At 47.5% G+C, this 25,827-nt stretch overlaps 3 protein-coding genes and 1 pseudogene across 16 annotated transcripts in view; 1 reads left to right on the top strand and 3 right to left on the bottom strand.

The window, feature by feature from the left end:
- Positions 1–25,827, top strand: part of TSPEAR (thrombospondin type laminin G domain and EAR repeats) — a 129,868-nt gene that overhangs the window by 15,997 nt on the left and 88,044 nt on the right. The window lies entirely within an intron of this gene.
- Positions 11,729–12,505, bottom strand: LOC150020641 (uncharacterized). Of its 4 annotated transcripts, XM_090264072.1 has the most exons (3): positions 12,236–12,505; positions 12,018–12,121; positions 11,729–11,894 (listed from the first exon to the last, which is right to left on the bottom strand). In XM_090264072.1, the coding sequence occupies exons 1-3, from the start codon at positions 12,503–12,505 to the stop codon at positions 11,729–11,731; spliced, it is 540 nt and encodes a 179-aa protein (XP_090120198.1). The 4 variants fall into 4 exon arrangements, with proteins under 4 accessions (XP_090120198.1, XP_090119025.1, XP_090118316.1 ...); XM_090262899.1 differs by having other exon boundaries at positions 12,018–12,505; XM_090262190.1 differs by having other exon boundaries at positions 11,729–12,174; positions 12,244–12,505.
- On the bottom strand, positions 19,458–20,201 carry LOC150020640 (uncharacterized). 11 transcript variants are annotated; one of them, XM_090264958.1, is made up of 2 exons: positions 19,611–20,201; positions 19,458–19,577 (listed from the first exon to the last, which is right to left on the bottom strand). In XM_090264958.1, the coding sequence occupies exons 1-2, from the start codon at positions 20,199–20,201 to the stop codon at positions 19,458–19,460; spliced, it is 711 nt and encodes a 236-aa protein (XP_090121084.1). The 11 variants fall into 11 exon arrangements, with proteins under 11 accessions (XP_090121084.1, XP_090122054.1, XP_090121885.1 ...); XM_090265928.1 differs by having other exon boundaries at positions 19,668–20,201; XM_090265759.1 differs by having other exon boundaries at positions 19,458–19,785; positions 19,846–20,201.
- Positions 24,884–25,423, bottom strand: LOC150020639 (large ribosomal subunit protein uL11 pseudogene; annotated as a pseudogene).

Here is a 25,827-nt window from a genome sequence, read left to right as displayed (position 1 = left end):
ACATGGCAGGTGGGAGACCCCTGAAATGTGACCTTAGCGTAATGTCCAAGGTTCATCTATGTTGTAGCACGAATCAGAACTTGTTGTATTTTCATGGTTGTATAATAGTTCATCGTGTGGGTGTGCCCTTTGTGTGTATCCATTCATCTGGTTGTTTACACCTCTTGGTTACTGTGAATAAGGCTGCAAAGATTTGAGCCCCCCCTTTTTAGTTATTTTTGGGCATATTCTTCGGAGAGGACTTTCTGGGTCACATGCTAATTCTATGGTTAACTTTTTGAGGAACTGCCCAAATGGCTGCACCATTTTATATTCCGACTGGAAATTCTTGAGGGTTTCGATTTCTCCATGTCCTCACCAACACTTGCTCGTTTTTTCTTAAAAAAATAAATAAATAAAAATATAGCCATTCTAGTAAGTACAAAATGGTATCTTGTTGTGGTTTTGATTTGCATTTCCTTAATGACTACAGTTGTTGACCTGTTTTTTCACGTGCTTATTGGCCATTTGTGTATCTTCCTTGGAGAATTGTCTATTCGAGTCCTTTGCCATTTTTCAGTTCAGTTGTTTGTCCTTTCATTGTTGAGTTGTAGGAGTTCTCTATGTATTCTGGATATTAAACTCTTATTTTGCATATGATGATGGGCAAGTGTTTTCTCCCATTCGCTAGGTTGTCTTTTTACTTTTTTGGATAATGTCCTTTGAGTCACAAAAGTTTTAAATTTTGATGAAGTCCAACTTATTTACTTTTTCTTTTGTTGTTCTTGTTTTTGGTGTCAAATCTGAGAATCTATGGTCAAATCCAAGGTTATGAGTCATTTCCCCTATGTTTTCTTCTAAGACTTTTTTGGTTTTATCTCCTACATTCTACTTGTTGATCTATTTTGAGTTCATTTGTGTATATGGGGTGAGGTAGGGGGTCTAACTGCATTCTTCTGTCCATGAAAATCTAGTTTTCCCAGTATCTTTTGTTGAAAGGATGATTTTTACCCCATTAAATGGTCTTGAAACCCTTGTCAAAAATCAATTGATTGTAAACATATAGGTTTAGTTCTGTTATCTCAATTCTATTCCAGTATGTATATCAATTGTGGACTTTTCTGGACTTTCTATATATAGATCATGCCATCTATAATAGAGATAATCTTCCTTCTTCCTACTCAGTTTTGATGCATTTTATCTCTCCTGTTTGTTAATAGCTCTGGAAAGAACTCCTAGTGCAATGTTGACTAGCAGTGTGAAAATGGGCATCTTGTTTCTTTCTTGGTCGCAAGGGGAAAGCTGTCAGTCTTTCATCACTGGGTGTGATGTTAGTTGTGGGTTTTTCATAAATGCCTTTCATCATGTTGAGGGATTTCACTTCTATTCTTAGTTTTCTGAGTTTTAAAAAAATTTATTTATTTGTTTTTAGAGAGAGGAAAAGGGAGAGGGAAAGAGAGGAAGAGAAAGATTGACATGTAAGAGAAACATTGACCAGTGACCTCTCACCCCCGCCCCACCCCCCAAGCGGGGACCTGGCCCGCAGCCCAAGCATGTGCCCTGACCAGGAATAGAACTGGCAGGCCAATGCCCAGCCACTGAGCTACACCAGTCAGGGCTGAGTTTTTAAAATAATGAAATGCTATTGGGTTTTGTCAAGAGCCTTTTCTTTGCATCAATCAAGATCATGATTTTCCCCACTTCATTCTGTTAATGTAATATATTACATTGCTTAATTTTTTTTAAAATGCTCACCTGAAAATATGTTTATTGGTTTTAGAGACAAAGGGAGAGGGTGGGGGTGGGGGGAGAGAGAGAGAGAAAAAAAAAGATCAATCGGTTGCCTCCCGTACTCACCCTGATGGAAGATCTAACCTGAAACCTGGGCGTGTGCCCTGACTGGGAATAGAACCTGCAGCCTTTTGGTTGTACAAGACAACACTCCAACCAACTGACCTACTTGGCCAGGGCTGGGGTGGGGGGTCTTGACAACGAGACAAAGAGAAAGGTTTCAGAGATCAATAGCACAGACCCAGTTTTCCAGACGATTTGTCAGCACCAGGAAGGGGTGTCACCGGGGACTGTTCTGAGGACAGGGGCAGGGCAGAAGGGCTGATGTCACCCAAAAGACTGGCAGGAGGGGGCCACGCACACAATGGACCTGGAGCTCACACGCATGTGCACAGTGGACTGGCAGCTCAGGGACATGCAGCTGGCTGGCTGGCAGGGGCTGAGCGCACAGCAGCCCAGGCTGCGGGAGGAGACCTGGCTATAAGCTTTGGGCCACATGGGGATGGGCAGCTGCAGGCACACAGGGGGCACGGCAGGAGCTCCCACCACCCGGGAGAGGGCAGCAGGCGGGGACACAGCCCAGGGACCAGTGGAGCAGTTGTAGTGCATGGTGACGTGGGGCTGGAGTGGGCTCAGGGCGGAGGACGAGGCTGGTCTGCAGGCTCCTGTCCCAGGCGGCCTTGGCACCAGACCTGTGGCGTCGCAACTGTTCTTCCCCATAGGTTCCTAACGCCCGATCACCCTGTTTGGATCTGCTGTGTTGGACGCATTGCTCAGGCTGTGACAGCTGTCACTGGCTCTGCAGCCATCTCTCCTGCAGAAGTGGAACCCTGTTCTGTTTTCATGTCAATTCTGCGTCCTGCTTTACAAGCAGGTGGTCGCATTGACTGCCCTGTTGATTTGTCAAGCCCTGCCCCATGCTTCCAGTCTCACAGCAGAGGACTGTGAGCCAGGAGCCAGCCCGGGAAGGGCTCTCGTTGTCACTACAGATCTTTCCTGCAGACGGTGCCTTCTGTCAACCTCCCTTCCTCTTCCTGCTTCAGGTCGTCACTCTAGGGCAGCGGTTCTCAACCTGTGGGTCGCAACCCCTTTGGGGGTCGAATGACCCTTTCACAGGGGTCGCCTAAGACCATCAGAAAACACAAACATAATTACATATTGTTTTTGTGATTAATCGCTATGCTTTAGTTATGGCTGGGGGTCACCACAACATGAGGAACTGTATTAAAGGGTCACAGCATTAGGAAGGTTGAAAACCACTGCTCTAGGGGGTTCCCAGTAGCACAGACGACACATGCATGCACATGCAAACACACAGACTCGCACGTAGGTACACACACACACATGGTGTTGTACTGGTTTACTGGGTTCCTTGTGAATTCACCCGTGGGGATTCGTGTGAAGGTGATGGTGTAGGTGGGAGCTGGGAGGCCAGTGCAGGCACCTTGGGCCACACTGGGAGAGCTGTGTGGCCAGGTAAGGGCTGCCTGCAGAGTCTAGAGGTGGGGAAACGAGGTTTGCTACGTTTGAAGAACCGTCCCTTGCTCCCCTTGCGGGAACCCCCCCACTTGGAGTCAGGGTGTCTCACCCATGCTCCGAAACAATACATTTACTGTCCTTGGCACATTTCTGTAGTTTAATACCATCGTAAGCTGTGCACCATTCTGTCCTTTTTTTTTTCTCAATGCATTGTGCTGGAGTCGTTTACCCCTGCTGATAGGCATAGCTCTGTGTGCTCTGTGCGCTGCGGTGTAGTATTCCACTCTGTGACCCTACTGCGGTCTCTCTGTTCTCCTATCTCAGGCATGGAGGTTATTCTTAATTTAAGCCACTGCCCCAAATGGGAATGCGGCAAATTTCCATTCCTTTATTCTTTTCCTTGTGTCGGCATTTTTCAGGTACTCTAGCTAGAAGTACCCCTGCTGCTGCGTAGCTGTGCATGCCTTCACAACACCGGGGCTGCAAATCACGCTGCAGAGTAGTGACGTGGTTGTCCCAGTTTGCATCACCCACGGGCGGGGCTGAGCTCTTCCACACCCTGCACTGTACTGCTGTTGTCAGCTGTTCCAAACGTGGGCAGTCTGATAGTGCTGAAGTTATCCTGGGAATTTATTTTCTATTTTATTTTATTTTTTTACAGGATGACACCCATGCAGAAAAGTACCCTGAGCACAGGGCACAGCAGATGAACAGTCAGAGTGAACATTCCCTGCCAGGTTTAGAAAGCGAGTACAACCCACCCCCCAGACCCTGTGGTGTCTCCTCCGCTCACCTCCTCCATCCTCCAGAGCAGCCCCACCCTGACTTCTAGCACCACCCATGAGTTTCGACTGTTTTTGAACTTCTACAGGTAGAATAGCACAGCGTCCATTTCTTTTTACCTTATGGTCTTTCCAGGGTTTTGGCGCTCAGGTTAGTCTCGCATCATGAGGAAGGGAACTGGCTCATGATTTGTATTCTCTAGGAGCGGTTGTGTAAGTTTGGAGCTACAATTATTCTTTACGTATTTCTCAGCAGCCCCCTATAAAATCATCTCGGTCTAGTGCTGTCTTGGCTGATGGGCTATAACTCCTGACTCAATTTCCAAAATGGTTAAAGGTTATTCAGACTTTTTAAAAGTTCATTTTGGTGAGATATACTTTTAGAGTTTATTGGGATAAAATTGTTTGTAACGGCCAAAGATTATGTGCAACATCTCTATTCTATCTGGAGCTCTGCCATATTTCATATTTTTAATTTCCTAATAGTCTTTGTGTCTCTTCTTTTTTTCCACTGGCCAGTGTTGTCAAAGATTTGTGTTTTCATAGAACTGTCTTTTGGCCTTGTCGGTGTGGTCTAATTTTCTATTTCATTGATTTCTGCTAATGAACTTGCTACTTGTGTACTGAATGATTTATACAAGTTTCCCATGACGCTCTTCAAAGAAAAGCTTTAGAAAATGGAGCACAAAAGTTTTCATTATGTCATGTAGTGGAACAAAGCAAAAAGAGAAACGTCAGCCCCATGTTTTAAAATGACAGTAAATTCATATTTTTGACCAGTCGTTCTGATAAAAACTATTTTTTGGTATCTAGTTGAAAATTTTCTTTGACTGAAGTAAAGATTTAAATGTACATATACCACGAGCATAATTTTTTTAGGCCACAAATTGACATTTCCTCATAAACTTAGAAATCCTTTGCCAGCACCTCGTTTAGGGCGAGAACTGGGGAGGGGGCAGCGTTCTTGCTCTGCCCTGAGTTTCCAGCTGCCCCTGCGTGTCTGGCCCACAGAGGGGACTTCCACACACGTCTGCCTTTCCCCAGTGGACAGTGATGCTGCTCGCTGTCACCCAGTCCCAGTGTCAGCCTGGAGCAGCCCCGTGCCCCTGGGAGTTGGAGAGTGGGGCTCTCTCAGACTTCCTGCCGTGCCCACCGAGGACTCAGGGTGGGAGGGGTGCTGGTGTGGCCCCATCTGCACTGGGAGTGGCTGGGTAGGAGACTCATGGTCAACAGCAGGAAGGGGCACTGCTGGAGATGGGTCTGCAGACCAGGGTGGGGCAGGAGTACTGGACGCACCCACTAGACTGGCTGGAGGAGGCCACGCACATGGTGGGCTTGCAGCTCACAGGCCCACAGCAGGTAGTCTGGCAGCTCACAGGCACGTGTACAGCTGGCTTGCAGCTCACAGGCATGCACACGGAGGACTGGCAGGAAGGGGCCGCGCACTCGGCGGGCCTGCAGCTCACGGGCCCGCAGCAGGCCGTCTGGCAGCTCACGGGCACGTGCACAGCAGGCTTGCAGGTCAAGGGCAGGCACACAGAGGACTGGCAGTGGCTGGGCCAGCAGCAGCCAGCCTGGCAGCCTGTGGAGCAGCTGGTGGGGCACATGCTGTCGTGGGACTGGCTGCTGTGGAAGTGGGGGGTGGGGGTTTCTGCAGACTCCTTCGCTGGCGGCCTTTATACCCACTGGGGGCGTCCCCACACGACTGTTGACTTCCCTGTGGCGGTCCCCACCGTGTTTCCCCAGCATCCTCTATTGGGACACACTGTCCTGTTTTAGGGTCCCCATAAAGGAGCTCGGCTTTGAGGCCCGGTTCCCCTTCTGTAAACAGGGAGACCTGGTTTGACAACCTGGGACTCGAGTGGCTTCCCGAGGCTGTGGTAGTGCATGGAGTATCCCGGCTCGACTCAGAGTTCCGCGTCCTCTTAGTCGTTTGTGTCTCATGCCATCAAGGACGACTGGAGCTGATAATGTGGTTCAGACTTTTATTCTGCACAGGAAACGTTAAAGCCGGAGTCTGCAAACCCACGTCTGCAGGAGGAACCTGGCCAGCAGCCTGTTTGTAAATGAAAGTCTCACTGGACGCAGCCCTGTGCGTGTCTCTGCGCTGTCTAGGGCTGCTTTTGCACATCCTTGCTGAGCGCTTAAGGGAGAGATCATGTGACAGCAAAGCCTGAAATGCTTACCGCCGGCCCTTTACAGAACATTTGCCCAGAATCCACACAGAAATGGACATTTAAAAAATTGTTTTTCTATTACAGTTGTCCCACTTTTTCCCCCATTGCTTCCCCCCACAATGCCCACCCCTGTTCCCACAGTCAGTCCCCACCCTATTGTCCATGTCCATGGGTCATTTATGCTAGTTCCTTGACTAGACCCTTCCCCTTCTTAACCACCTTCTCTCCCTCCCCCCTCCCCCCTTGTCACTGTTAGTCTGCTCCTTGTTTACATGTCTGGTTCAATTTTGATCATTTGTTTGTGTTGTTCATTAGTTTCCTGTAATAGGTGACAGCATAAAGTATTTGTCTTTCGTTGCCTGGCTTATTTCGCTAAGCTTAATTCTCTCTAGTTCCACCCATGTTGTCGCAAATGGTAGGAGTCCCTTCTTTCTTTCTACTGCATAGTATTCCATTGTGTAGATATACCACAGTGTTTTGATCCATTCATCTGCAGATGGGCACTTAGGTTGCTTCCAGCACTTGGCCATTGTAAATAGGGCTGCTATAAACATATATAGGAGTGCATAGGTTCTTCTGAGTTGGTGTTTCAGGATTCTTCAGGTATAATCCTAGCAATGGAATCCCTGGATCAAAAGGCAGTTCTATTTTTAGTTCTTTGAGGAAATTCCACACTGTTTTCCATAGTGGCTGCACCAGTCTGCATTCCCACCAACAGTGCACTAGGGTTCCCTTTTCTTCACATCCTTGCCAGCACTTGTTGTTTGTTGATTTGTTGGTGATGGCCGTTCTGATCAGTGTGAAGGGATATCTCATTGTGGTTTTATTTGTGTCTCTCCAATGGCTAGTGATGTTGGGTATTCTTTCATATGCCTATGGACCCTCTGTATGTCCTCTTTGAAGAAGTGTTTTTTCAGGTCCTTTGCCCATTTTTAAATTGGGTTGTCTGTCTTCTTGGTGTTGAGTTGTATAAGTTCTGTACATATTCTGGAGATCAATACCTTGTCTGAGGTATCATTGGAAAATATGTTTTTCCATATGGTTGGTTCCCTTTTTATCTTGCTGATGTTTTCTTTTGCTGAGCAGAAACTCTTTAGTTTGGTGTAGTCCCATTTGTTTATTCTTTCCTTTATTTTCTTTGCCTTAGGGGCTATATCGGTGAAAATATTGCTACATGGGATATCTGAAATTTTCCTACTTGTTTTCCTCTAGGACTTTTATGGTGTCACAGCTTACATTTAAGTCTTTGATTCATCTTGAGTTTATTTTGGTGTATGGTGTAAGTTGGTGGTCTAGTTTCATTCTTTGCATGTCATCTGTCCATTTCTCCCAGCACCATTTGTTGAAGAGACTTTTCACTCCATTTTATGTTCCTTACCACTTTGTCAAATATTAGTTGACCATATAGACCTGGGTATATTTTTGGGCTTTCTATTCTGTTCCATTAATCTATATGCCTGTTCTTATGCCAGCACTAGACTGTTTTGATTACAGTGGCTTTGTAGTATAGTTTGATATCAGGTATTATGATTTCTCCTACTGTGTTCTTCTTCCTTAAGATTGCTGTGGCTATTTGGGGTTTTTTTGGTTCCATATAAATTTTTGAAGTATTTATTTTAGGTCTATGAAATATATCATTGGTATTTTCATAGGGATTGTGCTGAATCTATAAATTGCTTTGGGTAGTATGGACATTTTAATGATGTTGATTCTTCCCATCCATGAACATGGTATATGCTTCCATTTATTTGTATTTTCCTTAATTTCTTTCTTCAGTGTTATGTAGTTTCCTGAGTACAGGTCTTTTACCTCCTTGGTTAAGTTTATTCCTAGGTACTTAAATTTTCTTGTTGCTATAGTAAGTGGGAATTTCTTCTAGTTTCTATCTCTGATATTTTATTGTTGGTGTACAGAAATGCCTTCGATTTCTGAATATTGATTTTGTAATCTGCTATTTTGCCAAATTCACTTATTAGGTTGAGTAGTTTTTTCATGGAGTCTATAGGGTTTTCTGTGTACACTATCATATCATCTGCAAATAATGACAGTTTTACTTCCTCTTTTCCAATTTGGATGCCTTTTATTTCTTTTTCTTGTCTGATTGCTGTGGCTAGAACTTCCAAGACTATGTTGAATAGGAGTGGAGAGAGTGGACATCCTTGTCTTGTTCCTTATCTTAGGGGAAATGTTTTCAGTTTTTGACCATCGAGTATGATGCTGGCTTTGCGTTTCTTGTATATGGCCTTTATTATGTTGAGGTATGCTCCCTCTATTCCCATTTTGCTGAGTGTTTTCATCATAAATGGGTGTTGTACTTTATCAAATGCATTTCCAGCATCTATTGATATGATCATGTGATTTTTATTTTTTTTTTATGTGTTGTATTACATTTATTGATTTACAAATATTAAACCATCCTTGCATTTCTGGGATGAATCCCACTTGATCGTGGTATATGATTTTTTTAATGTGTTGCTGGATCTGGTTTGCCAATATTTTGTTGAGGATTTTAGCGTCTATGTTCATCAGTGATATTGGCATGTAGTTTTCTTTCTTTGTTGTGTCTTGACCTGGTTTTGGAAATAGGGTAATACTGACCTCATAGAAAACATTTGGGAGTCTTCCCTCTTCTTGAATTTTTTGGAATAGTTTGAGAAGGATAGGAGTTTGTTCTTCCCTAAATGTTTTGTGAAATTCGCCTGTGAAGCCATCCAGTACAGGGCTTTTGATTACTGCTTCAATTTCATTAGTTGTTAACAGTCTATTCAGGCTTTCTGCTTCTTCTTGATTCAGGTTGGAAGATTATATGTTTCCAGAAATTTGTCCATTTCATCTAGGCTGTCAAATTTCTTGTCATACTCAGTGGCTGATTAAGGTCTGTTGAGGCCCTGGGAGCAGAAGAAGATATTGGGTCCCTTCAAAAACAGAGAGAGACAGGGAAAATAAAAATACATGTTAACCTTATTTTATGTAGTGTAGTAATGAAACCAAACTTGGTGTCATTAGAAAAAGTGTAAAGTTGGGGTTTTGCAGGGCCCTTCAGAAGATGGGGCTCAGGGCACGCACCCAGTGTGCTGGCTGTTAAATCCACCTCTGCATACAGTTGTTTATAGTAGTTTCTTACAATCCTTTGTATTTCTGTGATATCAGTTGTGATTTCTCCTTTCATTTCTGATTTTGTTTATTTGCATCCTCTCTCTTTTTTTCCTTGATGAGCCTGGTTAAAGGCATGTCGATTTTGTTTATCTTTTCAAAGAACAAGCTCCTGGTTTTATTGATCTTTTGAATTGTTTGTTTAGTCTTTATGTCATTTAATTCTGCTCTGCTCTTGATTATTTCCTTCCTTGTACTCATTCTGGGCTTTGTTTGTTGTAGTTCCTCTAGTTCTTGTAGCTGTAGGGTTAGATTTATTATTTGAGATTCTTCTATCCTTTTTAGATAGGCCTGTATTGCTATGAACTTTCCTCTAAGGACTGCTTTCACTGTGTCCCATAGGTTTGGGGCTATTGCGTGTTCATTATCACTTGTTTCCAGAAACTTTATGATTTCTTTCTTTTTTTTAAAGTATATTTTATTGATTATGTTGTTACAGTAGTCCCAATTTTTTTCCCTTTGCTCCCCTCTGCCCAGTAACCCCCTTCCCTCCAACAATCCCACCCCCCTTAGTTCATGTCCATGGATTGTGCATATAAGTTCTATGGCTTCACCCTTTCCTACATTATTCTTAACTTTTCTCTGTCTAGCTGTTGCCCTGGCTATCATTCCCAGAGTGGGTGCATCTGTGGGTGTTCTAGGACCATGGGGGCCCTTTAAATGGGCGGACTCTGCTGAGAGACCAGCAGTTTCTTCCACCACCCCAACCCCCACTGGTTTGCACAGTCAGAAGCAATGAGGCTTGATTTTCCCTGGCGCTGGGACTGTGAGCTGCTCTGTCTGGTCTGGTGCTGGGAGCACTCCACAGGTGTCCCTCTTGACTTTTTAAAATGTGTGACTCGCTTTCTGCTGGCCTGCCGCTGCCACCACAGCTGCTGCTGCTGCCGCCACCACATCGTGTCCTCTCTGCCTCTCCTACCTGTCTGGATGAGTATTTCTTCTTTATATCTTTGTTTGTTGGACTTCCATGCAGCTCAATACTCTGGAACTCTTGGTTGTCTCTAGTTTTGAGGTAGTTGTGTTCCTTCTTAGTTGTGGAGGGAGATGCAGTGTGTCTGTCTAGGTCTCCATCTTGGCCAGAAGTCTCTGATTTCTTTCTTGATGTCATTGTTAACCCATTCATTATTTAACAGCATGTTATTCATTCTCCATGAGTTTAAATGTTTTTGAGTTTTTCCTTGAGGTTGCTTACCAGTATCAAGCGGTTGTGATCTGAGAAGATTTGTGTTGTTTTGGCCATTGTGTTCATGGGCATTTGTTCTGGCCACAGGACAGCTTCTTATGTCTACTCTTCCTCCATGATGCTGCTGGTCACAGTGTGACCATCAGGGAGAGGCACAGGGGAGGGAGAGGCACTGTCCACAGTGGGTTGCAGCTGCCCCCCCCCACCTTGCTGCGGGGGCTGTGAGCCCCTTCTTCATCTGTGGGATCCTCCTGCTGCACCCTCTGCCCCATGCCTGCTGGCCAGGGCAGGAGGTCCCACTCCCAGTGGCCCATTCCCTTCTCAGGTCCTTGGCGGCAGGGACCTTCTGCCCAGCTTTCCTGCTTGGCCTGAGTCTATCTTGTCCTTGTCCCGCTTGTCCCCAAGGATCCACCTGGACAGTGGTGGCCCTCAGGCAGCACTGCCCTTAGTCCCACGGAGCATCCAACACAGATTCTGGCCATGTTGGTCCTCCCTGCAGGGGTCCCTGTCACACAGATCCTGGCCAACAGAGGTTTTTCTGCTCCAAACTCCCCCTTAACCTGGATGGGCAGGGGGATGGATGTGGCAGGAGCCCAAGTCCACTCGGGGTCCGTGCCTCCAGCACCCACGCCTGCCTCCTGGGCCCAGCCTTGGAGGGCTGTCCAGTGTGGGGAGGGTGGGCTGCTGGGTCGGGAAGGGAAACGAGTGTGCACACGGCATCCCTCCTGGATCTTGTCGCTCAGCTGCTCTGAACTCGGATGTGAGAACATGTGTTCATTGTCTGGCTTCTACCAGCTGCAGCGCATAGATTCGGGGTGGTTGAGAGGGCTCAAGAGGAGGAGAAAGCAGACACATATTTCCTGGCACAAACATTTTATTGATTCTAGCAATTGGCCTTTGTCACATAGAAAGCAAACAACCAGTCCTGTAGGGGAGTGTCCCAGGAACCCACACTCCACCCCCAATGAGGGATTTGTGGGTCATCTTTTCCCAAAAAGGGGTGGGTGGCGTGTTCAAATCTGCATTGGGCAGCACCTGTGTGCCTGCCGATGGGAGAGGGGAGGTCCTGGCACCAGCAGAGGGGCCCCGGGGGCTGCCGGGAGAGAACTGTGCTCAGGAGCAAGGGCAGCAGCTCAGGATCAAACTGGTCGGCAGCAGGATGTCTGGGCTGCTGAGGCGGAGACCTAGCAGGCCGGGCGGGAGCACACGGGGCGGCAGGTGAGGGACACACACGAGGCCGGGCGGCAGCAGCTGGGCCGGTAGGAGGAGGGGGCACAGCAGGAGGAGACGGGCACGCAGCAGGCGGGTCTGCACACGGGGCGGCAGATGACGGACACGCAGGAGGAGGGTCTGCAGCAGGAGGAAGGCCTGTAGCAGGAGGAAGGCCTGTAGCAGGAGGAAGGCCTGTAGCAGGAGGAGGGCCTGTAGCAGGAGGGCCTGTAGCAGGAGGAAGGCCTGCAGCAGGACAAGGACCTGCAGCAGGACGAGGTGCAGGGGGTGGGCTGGCAGCACGAGGGGGCTGGGCAGAGGGTGGCCCCAGAGCAGATGGGTGTGCAGCAGACGGACACGCAGCAGGTCTGCGGGCAGGGGGAGGAGGTGCAGCACAAGGGTGTGCAGGAGCTGGTGCAGGCTGATTGGCAGGGGTTGGGCCCACAGGTCATTGGGGTGCAGATGAGGGTCTGGGTGGGGACCAGGGCACAGCAGCTGGGGGTGCAGCAGGTCGACTGGCAGCAGGTAGGGACACAGCAGCTGGGGACACAGCAGGTGGGCTGGCAGCAGCTGGGGACACAGCAGGTGGGCTGGCAGCAGCTGGGGGCGCAGCAGGAGGGCTCACAGCAGCTCTCTGGACAGTCGTCCACCTGCCAGGAGGAGTCAGTGCAAGAGTCAGCAGAGCTGGGCAGGCAGACGCGGTTGTCATAGCGCAGGTCACTGGAGCAGACGGACAGGGTGGAGGCGGCCATGGTGGCAGTGGGGCTGGAGGTGAGCTGGGAGGAGTGTGTGAGTGCGTGTGAGTGTGTGAGTGTCTGAGGTGCCCGGCTGTCGGCTTTTATACCGTCCCTGGCTTGTGTTGCCCCACTGAGCAGCTCCCCACGCCCTCCCTTCCTTGTTGGGGTTGAGAGCCTGTTGCAGGAGAGCCCTCATTAGTGCCGCTTTGTTTTCTACAATTAGTGTTTACTCATTAAACTTGTGAGTGTGTTGCAGGATGTGTTTCCCAGCTCTCTGTGTTTGGCTCCAGGAAACTTATGGAAAATATTTGAGGCAAGTTTTGCTGAGTTGATGTTAACTGTGAACACTCTCCAGTGATGAAGTCTGGTGTGGTCTCCCCTGTGTTTGCAGCCGTTTAATATTTTTTATGCATGTAAGCATTTTAAAATGTAAATATAAAATAAAACTTGCTCATCTTATAAAATACATCTGTACACAGAATTGGGTCATAGAAAGCTAAGGAACCTCCTGTTCTAATTGTCTGGCTTCTGTAAGGAGTTTCAGTGCCTTGTGAGCCAGCTCTCTCTCTTTTCTGTTCTCTGCCCTCATAACACACTGAGATACCTCCCTTCCTCAGATCGCAAGCTGTACTCTGTTATTTTTTCCCTTTTCCTTTTGTTGTAGTAAAAGGTCAAAGACTTTCTCATTCATACACGTTGGTGGGTTTGACATTGAAGATTCCTTCTGTGTCTAAAAATGCATCAAGTTACCTTCACATGTTGAGAATCCAGGGTGTTTTTTTTAAATCCTCACTGAAGACATTTTTTTCATTTCTTTTAGAGTGGGAAGGGAGAGAAAAAGAGAGGGGTGGGGTGGGGGCGGGGGGAGAGAGAGAGAGATCAATGTAAGAGAGAAACACTGATTGGTGGCCTCCTCGTACGCACCCTGACTGGGGATCAAACATGCAACCTGAATACGCGCCCTGACCAGAAATCGAACCTGGGACCTTTTGGTCTATGGGAGGATGCTCCAACCAACTGAGCCACACCGGCCCTGATAAGAAAACAGGTTTTAAGTAATAGTTTCCTCAAAACATCAAAGACGTGTTTGCATTTTCTCATGGTGTCCAGTGTTCCTGAGGAGAGTGAAGCTGTCATCTGTTATTTCTTTAGTTTGTTTGTTTACTTACTGATTTATCTAACTCTCTGGGAGCATTTGCCCTTCTTTTCAATCTTGTTCTACGGCATCATGTTTTGGCTTCTAGGCTTGTATGTTACTTTATGTTGAGAACCCATCCTGGGACATACTTACTTATACTTTTATCCTATTTAAAAATGAGCCCATCTTTCCTGGTCTCTGCTTTCATTTCTCCTATTAGACGTCAGATCTTTGGGAACTTCCCGCGATCTCTCTCAATTTCTCTCTCATTTTCCTTATGTTTATCATTTGCTTTCTTCTCTAGGAGCTTTTCTTGATTTTATCTTTCAGACCAAGTTTAGTCTTTCATTTCTTGTCGGTTATTAGGCCTTTACATGGACTTTCCCCCTAATTTTAAATCTTTTTTAAAGTTTTCAATTAAAAAAGTTAGACATAGCTTACTAAATGGTCATCCTGATGAATCTTCTTCCCCTAACTTATTTTTCAAACATGAGTTGATTATTTATTTTTTGTAGCAGCTTGATTTTGTCTTGTGGTGTGAATGAGATACGTTCCCCATAACTCGGCCTATGTCAGAATGCATTTGTACAAGCTTTCTATCAGTTCCTAAGCCATCTGTTTCATTGGACGTCAAATAAGGCTGCTCCTGGGTGTCAGGCATCTGATTTTTGGCATAAAAGACTGAGCAATTTTCTTATTCACTGGGTCCTGTTCCAATTTACACTAATCTATCGCCCTCTGCTTCTCTTTTTCACAAACATACAAAGAGTCCTGGTGAGCCCTCTTCTTATTGTTATGCTCTTTTGATCTGCTCTTTCTCATAACTCTTCAAATATTCTTTCAGTGGGTCCTGAGGGGTTGTGTGAGAACCATGTGCCCCCTCCACTTTCCAGAGCAGAAGGCATTCACATTGCTTTAGGGAAATGACAGATAGGTTAATGACAGCCACAGGGCTATGCGGCATCACAGTGCTTTACTCTTAGACATGTGCCATCAAAGCCTGAGCGCTTTCCAAAGGCAGCCAAAACTCGAGGACCTACTTTTATAGACACACAAGTGCTGCCAGAAGGGAAGTGTCCTATGAAAGAGGACTATGATCAGCAGAAAACTCGAGAACCCAGGGTCTGACGTTTCTCTCTTGGCCATAAGGGGCTCTGCTTCGTCACACCCCCCACCCCCTCAGGCAGCCTTGGATTTTGTGAGTGGGAATGTGTCACAAGCATATGTTTGTAATATAGTCTTTCCTGTAAGTCAGCCAGGAAGCTGCTCAGCTAGCTGCCCACTGAGCAGCCCGGCACCAAGGAATAGACAAGAGTCACACACAGTAACTATGCTATTCACTCAGCTTTTACTGAATGTAGGTTCATTTAAAGTAGAACATCAACATACATTAATATCCTACTCATACTCTAACAACCTAAGAGAAATATAACACACACACACAGCAATCAATGGGGGATAACGAACCCAAGTCCCAGAGTCTCAGTCTGCATGCCCAGGAGGCAGCATGGTGGGCAAGGTAGTCATCCGCATCTTGCAAGGAAGGATCTCCGGAGCCAGGTGGGCAGCAGGGCAGGGCAGGCAAAGTCCTTAGTCCAGCAGGGCAGAGTGTCCGGTGGCCGATGCCAGGGGAGATCCATGGGGCATGGAGCAGCACTCTGGTGTGTGGAGCTCTGCTGTCTCAGCAGCGGTCTGGAGCCTGCCTCAGTTACACCTGGAAAGTGGTGTACTCCACCCTTCTGGGTCTTTTCGATAAATGTCTTGGCAGCACCCCTGATGGTGAGTGTGGTATTTCCCCAGAAGCCTATTTATGGGTGGGCCAGGCCTGCAGACATGGCTGTTCTGGTCACATGTGAGATATCTTAAGCATGTCTCCTTGCCAGATGTGTCCAGCGTGACTTAGGTAGTTTCCCTCTGGAATCGAACTGTCATGGCTGACTGACAGCCATCTTGGTTGACATGAGTGACTCCACTTTGTTTTGTATACTTTATACTATCTTGACCAGACCAATGCCATTTTATTGGTCCTGCTCTCCACAGAATGGGGAGGGAATGTGGGCTCCAGAGTAGGGAAATTTGGGAAGCCTAATGTTGGCTTCTGGGATAAGTATAATGGTTTCCTCTACTATCTCCCCAGCTGTCCCAGGGTCCAGCTTAATCACACGGTGTTGGGACTCTCCACGTCTTCTGTTTCTCACCTGTGACCCATGCCCTTTCATGTAGCTCCCTTCTCTGTAGCCTGTGGACTGCCTGTGTCACTGGCCATGGTGGCTTCCCAGGGTCACTGCTTCAAGCACAACTCTTCAAGGGCCGGGCTGACCTGAGGGGTATCCAGGCAGCCCTCCCTGAGTCGGGCTTCCAGACCAGGGAGCCTTTGGTTGGGGCTGACGGGGCAGGTTCAGTGAAAGAGCAAGTGATCAATTGATTATTGAAAGCAGAAAAAAAAGCTGCTGGGCATCAGAGTGAGAGCAGCACTTGTCCAGGCTGGGCCACCACGGGGGAGACGCCGGATCAAGGAGAGTCTGGAGAGCGGTGGGCAGCAGACGCATGCGCGCACGTCTCCTCCCTTCCCTGGCATGGGCTCCCCTTTCACCCCGCTCCTGTGTCATGGATGCGAGGACAGCACTGGGCGAGGACTGGCTGCAGCTCACGGCCAGTGGATGTTTCCAGTGCAGCAGGGCTTTCACTGTGTTCATGAAGCTTCGTCCTATTCCTAGTTTACCCAGAGTTTTGCTTTGGGCTTTGACGTAAAGAATGAGTTGAATCCTCGGTGTGTATTATTCTATAAAGAGTTCTAATGGCTTTTCTGCTTCCATTTATCAGTATAGTGAATTATATCATTCCTAACTTGCACTCTGAGATATACTCTACTGGAAAATGGCTGATTATTCTTTTAACGAAGCTTCATATTGAATTTCTTAACACCTTATTTAAAATCTTCTACTTTATATTCTGAAATGAGATATGTCCACAGTCAGGTTCTTTCCTTCTTTTCTTTCTCTGTCTTTCTCTCGTTGCTGGCTTGGCATCTCAACCGAAGGTCGTCGGTGCCATTTCAATGCCAACAGGAATCCCCAGTTTGGGGCACAGTGAAGGAGGTGACTTTCTTCAGTGCCAAACAGCTCAATTGTGATACAGCATGGCTGTGGGTGGCCCTGGGCCAGGCCTGTCTCTGGATAAACAGCTCGGCTCTGCTCCTTGCCGGTCTGCGCCGCTCGCTCCTGTGAGAGGCATCAGGGTTTTGCCTGCCTTGTCAGAGAAATCCAGGGAACTTCTGGCCCATTTTAAGCTCTGGAATGTTTTAAATATCAGAAAAAAAAGTTCTGTGTTGAAGGCAGAGGGTATACACCTTTAAAACCGAAGTCTCTGCCTTTGAAATAATTAGATCTTTACATTTATTTTCAACATTTCCTTGGGCTATCCTTGCATTTAAATTTTCATTTTGTTAGTTACTGTAGGTAATTTACATTTTTAAGAACATGGTATATTTCACTTATATTTTTAAATTAGAATTGGAACAAGCTTTCTTTTTTAACAGATTTACTAAGATATAATTTACATGCCATAAAGTTCACCCACATAAAGTGCACTATCTATGGTTTTCAGTATATTTACAGAGTTGTGCAACCATCACCATTATTTAATTCTAGAAAATTCCCTCTCACCAGCCCTGTACCCATTAGCCATCTTTCCCCATTTTCTCCTCCACCCAGCTTCTGGCAAACACTTCTCCAGTTTCTACCTCTGTGGATTCTCCTATTCTGGACACTTCTTATCAATGGAATCAGCATGTGGCCTTTCGTGTCTGGCTTCTCTCACTCAGCATGGTGTCCTCAAGGTTCATCCGCGGTATAGGGTCAGAGCTTCCCTCCTTTTCATGGCTGACTAATATTCCAGTGTGTGTCCAGACCACAGTTGGGTTGTTTCTACTTTGTGCCCATTGGAACAGTGTGGCTACGAACACTGGTGTATGAGTGTTTGGCTGAGCACTGGCTTTCTATTCTAGTTGGTAGATGCCTAGAAGTGGACTAGTTGGGTCATATTGTGACTCTGAGTCTAGCATTTTGAGGAACTTTTCCAACATGGCTGCATCTAGACTTGAGGTGCTGAGGAAGCGGAAAAAGACACCTACTGGAGCATTCGCCAAAGGGGCGGCCGCGACGTCCTCTTGAGGAGCGCTCCCAGGAATCAGGGCAGGCTGGGTCCTGGCTACGCCTTTGATGGCAGTAGACGCAGGTGACAGGACCAAGTGGAAGGGGTCAGGGAGTGAGTCCTGGGCCCCATGCACCACTGTCTGTTCCAACTCCGGGTGGCAGAGAGCACATAGAGGATGCAATCAGGACCACTGTGTGTTGAAGCCCCAGGAGGAAGATGATTTGGGCCCAAGCAGCCACCCTAGAACTACAACAAGAAGACCAACATTTCTGTCCTTGGTGCCCTCATTTTGTCCCTTTGCAGGGACCTGGCTTTGCTTCCAGGAAGGTGGATGAGTCTGTGTCAGGTTGGTCTCTGGCCTCTGCTGCCAGTTCTGGGGGTTCTGCTTCAGGGAGGAGTGAGGGAGATGGCTGTCATGACCTCAGTGAACACAGTGGGCTGGGACCAGGGCAGGAGGGGCTGGATGTGGGTCTGCCCTGCTGTCTGTGCCTAGGGACTCAGTAGGTGGCATGTGTCTGTTTCCTGGAACAGGACAAGGTGGAGGATCCTGGATGGGCACAGCTGCCCCATAGAATAGAGTGTCTGAGCCCAGACCAGAGGGCAGCAGGCAGGTGCCAAGGGGCTGTCCAGGAGAGCCCCAGGGGACTTCGGAGTGTGGGACGTATGGGTGAGCACACTTGTGTGGTGCACAGACACCAGGGGCCTTGCACAGTGAGAACAGAATGGGGCCGGGGAGCAAGGGGATGGACGGGTGTCAGACGGGGGTGAGAGTCCAGGAACAGAGTTTGGGAGGCAGCCAGGTGCTCTGCAAATCTCTAGGGGAGGCTGCACGGGGCTAGCTCCTCGGTCAGTGGGTACCGTTAACCTTGCTTCATTTATGCCCCCACCAACCGCACCTGAGAAAGGGCCAGGAAGAACCCAGGGCTGCTGGGCTGTCATTCCTGGATGGGGCACCCTTCTCATTGGTGGGGGTTGGGGTGAGGCAGAGGAAAGGCTGCTGTGCCCGGCTGCCTGACTGCCCGGCTGCCAGGCCGAGCGCTGTAGTCTCTGGGCTGGTCTAGTGGGAGGTAGTCAGGTGGGTGAGGCCACCAGGTGTGGGATCAGGCACAGGTGTGCAGCCTGCACCTGGGGGCAGCCGCCCAGCTGTGGAAGGGAGTGTGGCTCAGGGGCCCGTGGCTGCTGCCAGGAGCGGAGGAGGTGACCACTGTGTCCCACAGCCCCTTGCCTTGGTTCCACAGGAAGCTTCACAGAGATAGGCCTGGGGGTTGTGGGCTGGGGCTGGGGTCCATGGGGCTGCGAGGGGGCCTGGCTTGTGAGGTTCACAGAGACCAGCACCAGGTGTCCTTTCTCTCTGTGCCCATTGTGTCCACAGACAAACAGCAGGTCAGGGTGAAACAGAGCTGGCTTTATTCAGACTCAGAGGTGACATTACTGCCTAGGGTGGGACCAGGCCTGCTGTGGCAACAAGACGCTCAGGCGGAGGCGGTGGAGCCACAGGGGCGCATCTGTGTGGCCAGCATCAGGAAGGACTTGGTGCGTATTGAGGGTCCCTAAAGGAAGGGCCAGGTGAGGAGAAGAAGCTTGTCTTGTCCCTTGCTGTTGTGAAAGCCAGAGGGGGAGTAGCTGACTGGGAAGTCAGCCTCCTACTGAAAGGATCCTGGATGAGACCCAGAGTCAGCAGCAGGATTTCTGGGCTGAGGCAGGGACACAGCAGGCAGGGCGGGAGCACACGGGGCGGCAGAGCAGGGACATGCAGGAGGATGGTTTGCAGCAGGATGAGGGGCAGGGGGTGGGCTGGCAGCATGAGGGGGCTAGGCAGGGGGTAGCCCCAGAGCAGACAGACACACAGCACATGGGCTTGCTACAGACAGGTGTGCAGCAGACGGGCTTGCAGCAGACAGGTGTGCAGCAGACTGGCTTGCAGCAGAGGGGCACGCAGCAGGCCTGCTGGCAGGGGGACGAGGTGCAGCAGGAGGGCTGGCAGCACGAGGGTGTGCAGCAGCTGGTGCAGGCTGATTGGCAGGGGCTGGGCCCACAGGTCGCCTGGCAGCAGGGGCTGGACACGCAGCTCACTGGGGCGCAGACAAGGGTCTGGCAGGGTGTTGGGGCACAGCAGCTGGGGACACAGCAGGTGGGCTGGCAGCAGCTGGGGGCACAGCAGGTGGGCTGGCAGCAGCTGGGGGCACAGCAGGTGGACTGGCAGCAGCTGGGGGTGCAGCAGGTGGGCTGGCAGCAGCTGGGGACACAGCAGGTGGGCTGGCAGCAGCTGGGGGCACAGCAGGTTGGCTCACAGCAGCTCTCTGGACAGTCGTCCACCTGCCAGGAGGAGTCAGCGCAAGAGTCAGCAGAGCCGGGCAGGCCGACACGGTTGCCATAGCTCAGGTCATTGGAGCAGACGGACAGGGTGGAGGCGGCCATGGTGGGCGGTGGGGCTGGAGGTGAGCTGGGAGGAGCGTGTGAGTGTGTGAGTGTGTGAAGGTGAGTAAGTGTGTGAGTGCTCGGTCTGTGGGCTTTTATACCCTCCCGGTGTGCGTGTGTGTTGCCCCAGCAGGAGGCTCCCACGCCCTCCCTTCCTCGTTAGTGTTTGCACTGTGAGCAGCTTTATTATGGCCAGTTCTGTTGTCATGAGATATCTTTGCTCATCTCATAAATTTTAGACTGTCCTAGGCAGGGCTGGCTGTCCCTGACCTGAGTCTGACCCCTGCAGGGCCACCTGGAAGTAAGCCACAGCTTCTTCCTTTGGTTGACCCTGCAGTTTCCACCCAACGAGTCATGTGCCAGGGCACCAGGTGACAGCTGGTCCCATGAGGACACCTTCCATGTGGGCCAGCTTTCTTTTGCAGGCCCTCACCTGGGCCAGCAGCCTGGCCTGTGATTGGAAAAGAAGTAGATGGAGGTAGCTGTTCCGGGGAAAAGGCAACATGAGGACAGGCCCTTCCTGGGTGGGCTCTTTGAACTTCTGTGATGTCGGCTGAGGGCTTCGAGGACCATGAGGCTGAGGACAGGCAAGGACCTCCCCTCTCAAGGAAGGGGAAGGAAACTTGCCGCTGGCCTGGCTCCAGGGAGTGTTAGGAGGACCAGATTCAGGGACTGACCTTTGGGTCCTAAAGCACATCCCTGAAGCCCATGCATGGTCCCGTGTCCTGCAAGAGCAAGCCCCGGTCAGGACCTGAGGGTGGGGTTGGATTAACAGGGAGGAGGTGGGGCATGGCCAAGGCTGGAGCAGAGAGGCTGGGGGACCACCCGTCACTGATGTAATTTCAACCACAGCCCAAAGGGAACCTTTATGGGATATAAACTGAGGATACTGAGCTCCTGGAATATATTTGCCATATGCATGATAGATGAAAGTTTAGTATGAACATTAAAAAGTCCTTACAACTAAAACAGAGTACAATACAAAAAAATCAAATACAAAATTCAGATCATTCAAATGTTCAATAACCACAGGCAAAGCTATTTGAGCAAATTAACAATTAAAGTTTCTCAGATTAAAACATAGTTGTCCCACTTGTAGATCAACCACAATTTACAATGCAGATCCTGTCCAGTGCTGCTGAGCACGGGGGCCTTGTTGTGAGCACCTCTTAGCAGGGGTGTGTTTTGTGTGTGTGTGATAACACATAATGTAGAATTGACCACTTTAACCACTTTAAAGTAATTCCATGGCATTTAGTACATTCAAATGTCCATCAACTGATGAATGGATAAACAAAATGAGGTCAATCCATACAATGGAATATTATTCATTCCTAAAAAGAAATGAGGCTCTGACATGCTACAATTGTGATAAACCTTAAAATTTCCTGATGAATGAAATAAGCCAGACACAGAAGGCCACATGTTGTATGATTTCTTCTATATGAAATGTACAGAATGGACAATTCCATAGAGACAGAAAGCAGAGCAGTGATTGACAGGCTCAGGAAGGGACTGCTTAATAGTATAGGATTTCTGAGGTGTGACAGCTCTACCTAAGGACACAAAGGCAAACAAACACAGGAGCCTGTCATGATGAGGAGACAGAGAAGTATGGCCCAAAAGAGAGAACGGGTCAAGTTTCCAGTGGGAGAACTAAGCGACAAGGGGATAGCCAACCTAAAAGATGTAGAGTTCAAAACACTGGCATTAAAGATGCTTACAGACTTGACAGATATACTTAAGTACAGCAAATGCAGAAGAGAAGAAGTGAAGGCTATGCTAGATAAAACAAAGGAAAATCCACACAAAACTGATGGTGAAGGGGGTTCAAATCAATTTTTTGGAACATAAGGAAGAAAAAAACAGTCAACCAGTACAGAATGAGGAAACAAGAACTGAAAAAAATGAGGAGAGGCTTAGGAACCTCTCAACTTTAAACATGCTAACATTCAAATCATAGGGGTACCAGAAGGAGAAGAGGAAGAGCAACAAATTGAAACCTTATGTGAAAAAATAATGAAGGGGAACTTCCCAAATTTGGCAAAGGAACTAGACATACAAGTTCAGGAAGCACAGAGTGTCCCAAATAAGCTAAACCCAAAAAGGACCACTCCAAGACACATCATAATTAAAATGCCAGAGGTTAAAGATAAAGAGAGAATCTTAAAAGCAGCAAGAGAAAAGCAGAGAGTTACCTACAAAGGGGTTCCTATAAGACTGTCAGCTGATTTTTCAAAAGAAACTTTGCAGGCAAGAAGGGACCGGCAAGAAGTATTCAATGTGATGAAAAGGAAGGACCACAACCAAGATTACTCCATCCAGCAAAGCTATCATTTAGAATGGAAGGGCAGATAAAGTGTTTCCCAGACAAGGTAAAGCTAAAGGAGTTCATCATCACCAAGCCATTGTTATATGAAACGTTAAAGGGACTTAAGAAAAAGAGAATCAAAACTATGAACATTAAAATGACAACAAACTCACAACTATCAACAATTGAAGCTAAAAAATAAAAACAAAATCCAACTAAGCAAAGCAGAATAGGAACAGAATCATAGTATGGGGATCATTTAGAGGGTTATCAGCGGGGAAGGGGTTGGGGGAGGAATGGGGAAAAGGTGCAGGGACTAAGAAGCATAATCGGTTGGTCCAAAATAGACAGGGGGAAGTTAAGAATAATATAGGAAAGGGTGAATCCAAAGAACTTATATGCATGACTCATGGACATGAACTAAGGGGGGGTGGGATTTCTGGAGGAAAGGTGGTAACTGGGCAGAGGGGAGCAAAGGAAAAGAAAAATATAGGGGGAAGAAAGAATAGTACAGGATATGTGTTTTTGTGATGAGAATGTTCTGGAACTATAGTGGTCATGCTCTCACAACACTGTGACTGTGAGGTCGCGATAAGTGAACCGTGATATAGAGAGGGACTACTGTATACAAAGTCTGTATGGAAAAAGTCCAGCCATTGTTAATATAGCGAGAACCATTTGTGCATTTGTGTGATATTGGTGTAACCTGGCAGCTAAGGAGAGTGGACTGTAATAAACATATGTGAACAATGATGAATTCATTGTACTAGTTGGTGGGGGCAGTAGACGCCATTGAGTGAGCAAATGTTCTGTGTGGCCATCGCATTCAAAATAATCGAGTGAGCAGAGCAGCAAACCTGCATCAATTTTGCCTGAACTATCAGGAAACTATCAGATGATTCAGAAGGCCACAGCTGTGGGCAGCTGGTGATTGGCAGCTTCATCGCCACAATGTGCCTGCTCATGTATCACATCTTGTGCAGAGTTTTTTTGCAAAACATCAAATTACCCAGGTGACTCAGCACCCCTATAGCCCACATTTGGAACCCTGTGACTTCTGGGTTTTCCCAAACTATAATCATCTTTGAAAGGGAAGAGATTTCAGACCATCGAAAAGATTCAGGACAATATGGCAATTGGGAGGACTGTGTGAGGTCCCAAGGTGCCTACTTTGAAGAGGACTAAGGTGTCATTGTCCTGCGTACAGTGTTTCTTGTATCTTGTATCTTCTTCAAAAAATGTTTCTATTTTTCATTTGACATGGCTGGATACTTTTTGTATACCTAGTAGTGGAATTGCTGGGTCATATGGTAACTCTGGGTTTAACTTTTGAGGAACTGTAAGTCCTATACTGGCTGCACAAATTAACATTCTCAATAGCAATGTGTGAGGGCTCCATTTATTCACAAGCTTGCCAACGTTGGCTCTTTATTTTTTATTTATAGCCACCTTAGTGGGTATGAAGTGGCATCTCCTTGCAGTTTTGCTCTGTAGTTCCCAAATGACCAAAGATAACGAGCTTCCTTTCATGTGCTGTGGGCCGCGTGCCCATTTTCTTTGCAGAAATATCTATCAAAATGCTTGGCCCATTTTTAATTACACTGTCTTTTTGTTGTTGAGTTGTATGAGTTCTTTATGTATTATGTATATTAGACCCTTATCAGAATTATAATTTGCAAATATTTTCTTCCATTCTCTGAGTTGTCTTTTCACCTTGTGGATGTTGTCCTTTAAGATACAAAACTTTAAAATATTTTTTAAAAATATTTTATTTGTTTATTTTTAGAGAGAGGGGGAGGAAGGGAGAAAGAGGGAGAGAAACATCGCTGTGCAAGAGAAGCAATGATCAGTTGCATTTTGCATGCAACCCAGGCAGGAGCCCTGACCAGGGATCAAACCAGCAACCTTGCAGTTTGCAGGCCAGCCCTCAGTCCACTGAGCCACACCAGCCAGGGCCAAAACTTTAAGATCTTGATGAAGTCCTATTTATCTATTTTTTTCTTCTGTTGATTGTGTTTTTTGGTCTCACATCTAAGATACCGCTGCCAGATCTAAGGTCTGACAGATTTACCCCATGTTTTCTTCTAAAAATTACAGTTTCAGCTCTTATATTTAGGTCTTCAATCTATTTGAGTTAATTTTTTAAATTGTCAAATGATCTTTAATTGAAATATTTTCCTTTGTAGTTCTATTTATTTTAAAGATTTTATTTATTTATTTTTAGAGAGGGGGAAGGGAGGGAGAAAGACAGAGAGAAACCTCAATGTGTGGTTGCCTCTCATCTGCCCCCAAATGGGGACCTGACCTGCAACACAGGCATGTGCCCTGACAGGGAATCGAACTTGTGACTCTTTGGTTCATAGGCCAGTGCTCAATCCACTGATCCTTTGTAGTTCTTAACTAGTCGGCGTTCCACTGCACTGCTGCTGTCATCTATGATGTCACGAGGGTGGTGGCCATCAGCATTGCAGCTCATAGCCTGGGCAGTCCCCAGGATCTCTTTGAGGGTTCCTGAGAGTTCTCGAGCTAAAGATTGGTGCCATATCTGTCAGGCGATGTTGACGATCTCATCCAAAGTGATATTTTTTCTCATCAAAAGTGATATTTTTGCTGTGCTTAATGTATTCTTGTTTCTTTCTGTCTTGTGGTGGTTCTTTGAGGTCTTTGATAATCAGGGCAGAGACAGGAGGCGCTACCTCAGTCTGGGCCTGTCTGTTCTGAATGGTCAGTTTCTCTGTCATCCTCAGACCCTTCCTGTCACCAGTTGCTTTGTTGATGTCATCGCTGACCATTTTTAGAGACAGACCCAGGGGGCCAATCTTGGGGACGAGGGCAGATGTGGCATCGACTTCCTCAATGTGTACCTCAGGTGTACGACTTTGCTCTTGTTAGGATGGAACTTCATCAACATGGTGGAGGCAGCTGGTGTCGGATGAGCCCAGATTCAGGACGAGCAAAGGACATTGCAACTAAGCCTCTTCCAAGCCAAAAGCCAAAAGCGGGTTAATTTTTATATATGGTGTGAGATAGGGTTCAGCTTCATTCTTTTGCATGTGAATATTCAGTTGACCCAGTATCATTTGTTGAAGAGACCATTCTTTCTCCATGGAATGTTCTTGACACTCGTGTTAGAAATCAATTGACCATACACTTGTAGGTTTCTGGGCTCTGTTATAGATCAATTCCATTGATCGATCCTTATGCCAGTACCTCAAATTTCTTAAATTTTGTGATAGCAAGACAGCCAAGGGGCCCAGGTCTCACTGCTGCCCCTTCTACCCCAGGTATGTGCAGTCAGCATGAAGGGCCAGTGAG

This window comes from Furipterus horrens, unplaced genomic scaffold (assembly GCF_987537825.1).
Source record: "Furipterus horrens unplaced genomic scaffold, mFurHor1.1.pri manual_scaffold_1, whole genome shotgun sequence".
NCBI lineage: Eukaryota > Metazoa > Chordata > Mammalia > Chiroptera > Furipteridae > Furipterus > Furipterus horrens.
This window is presented reverse-complemented; position numbering and strand designations above follow the sequence as displayed.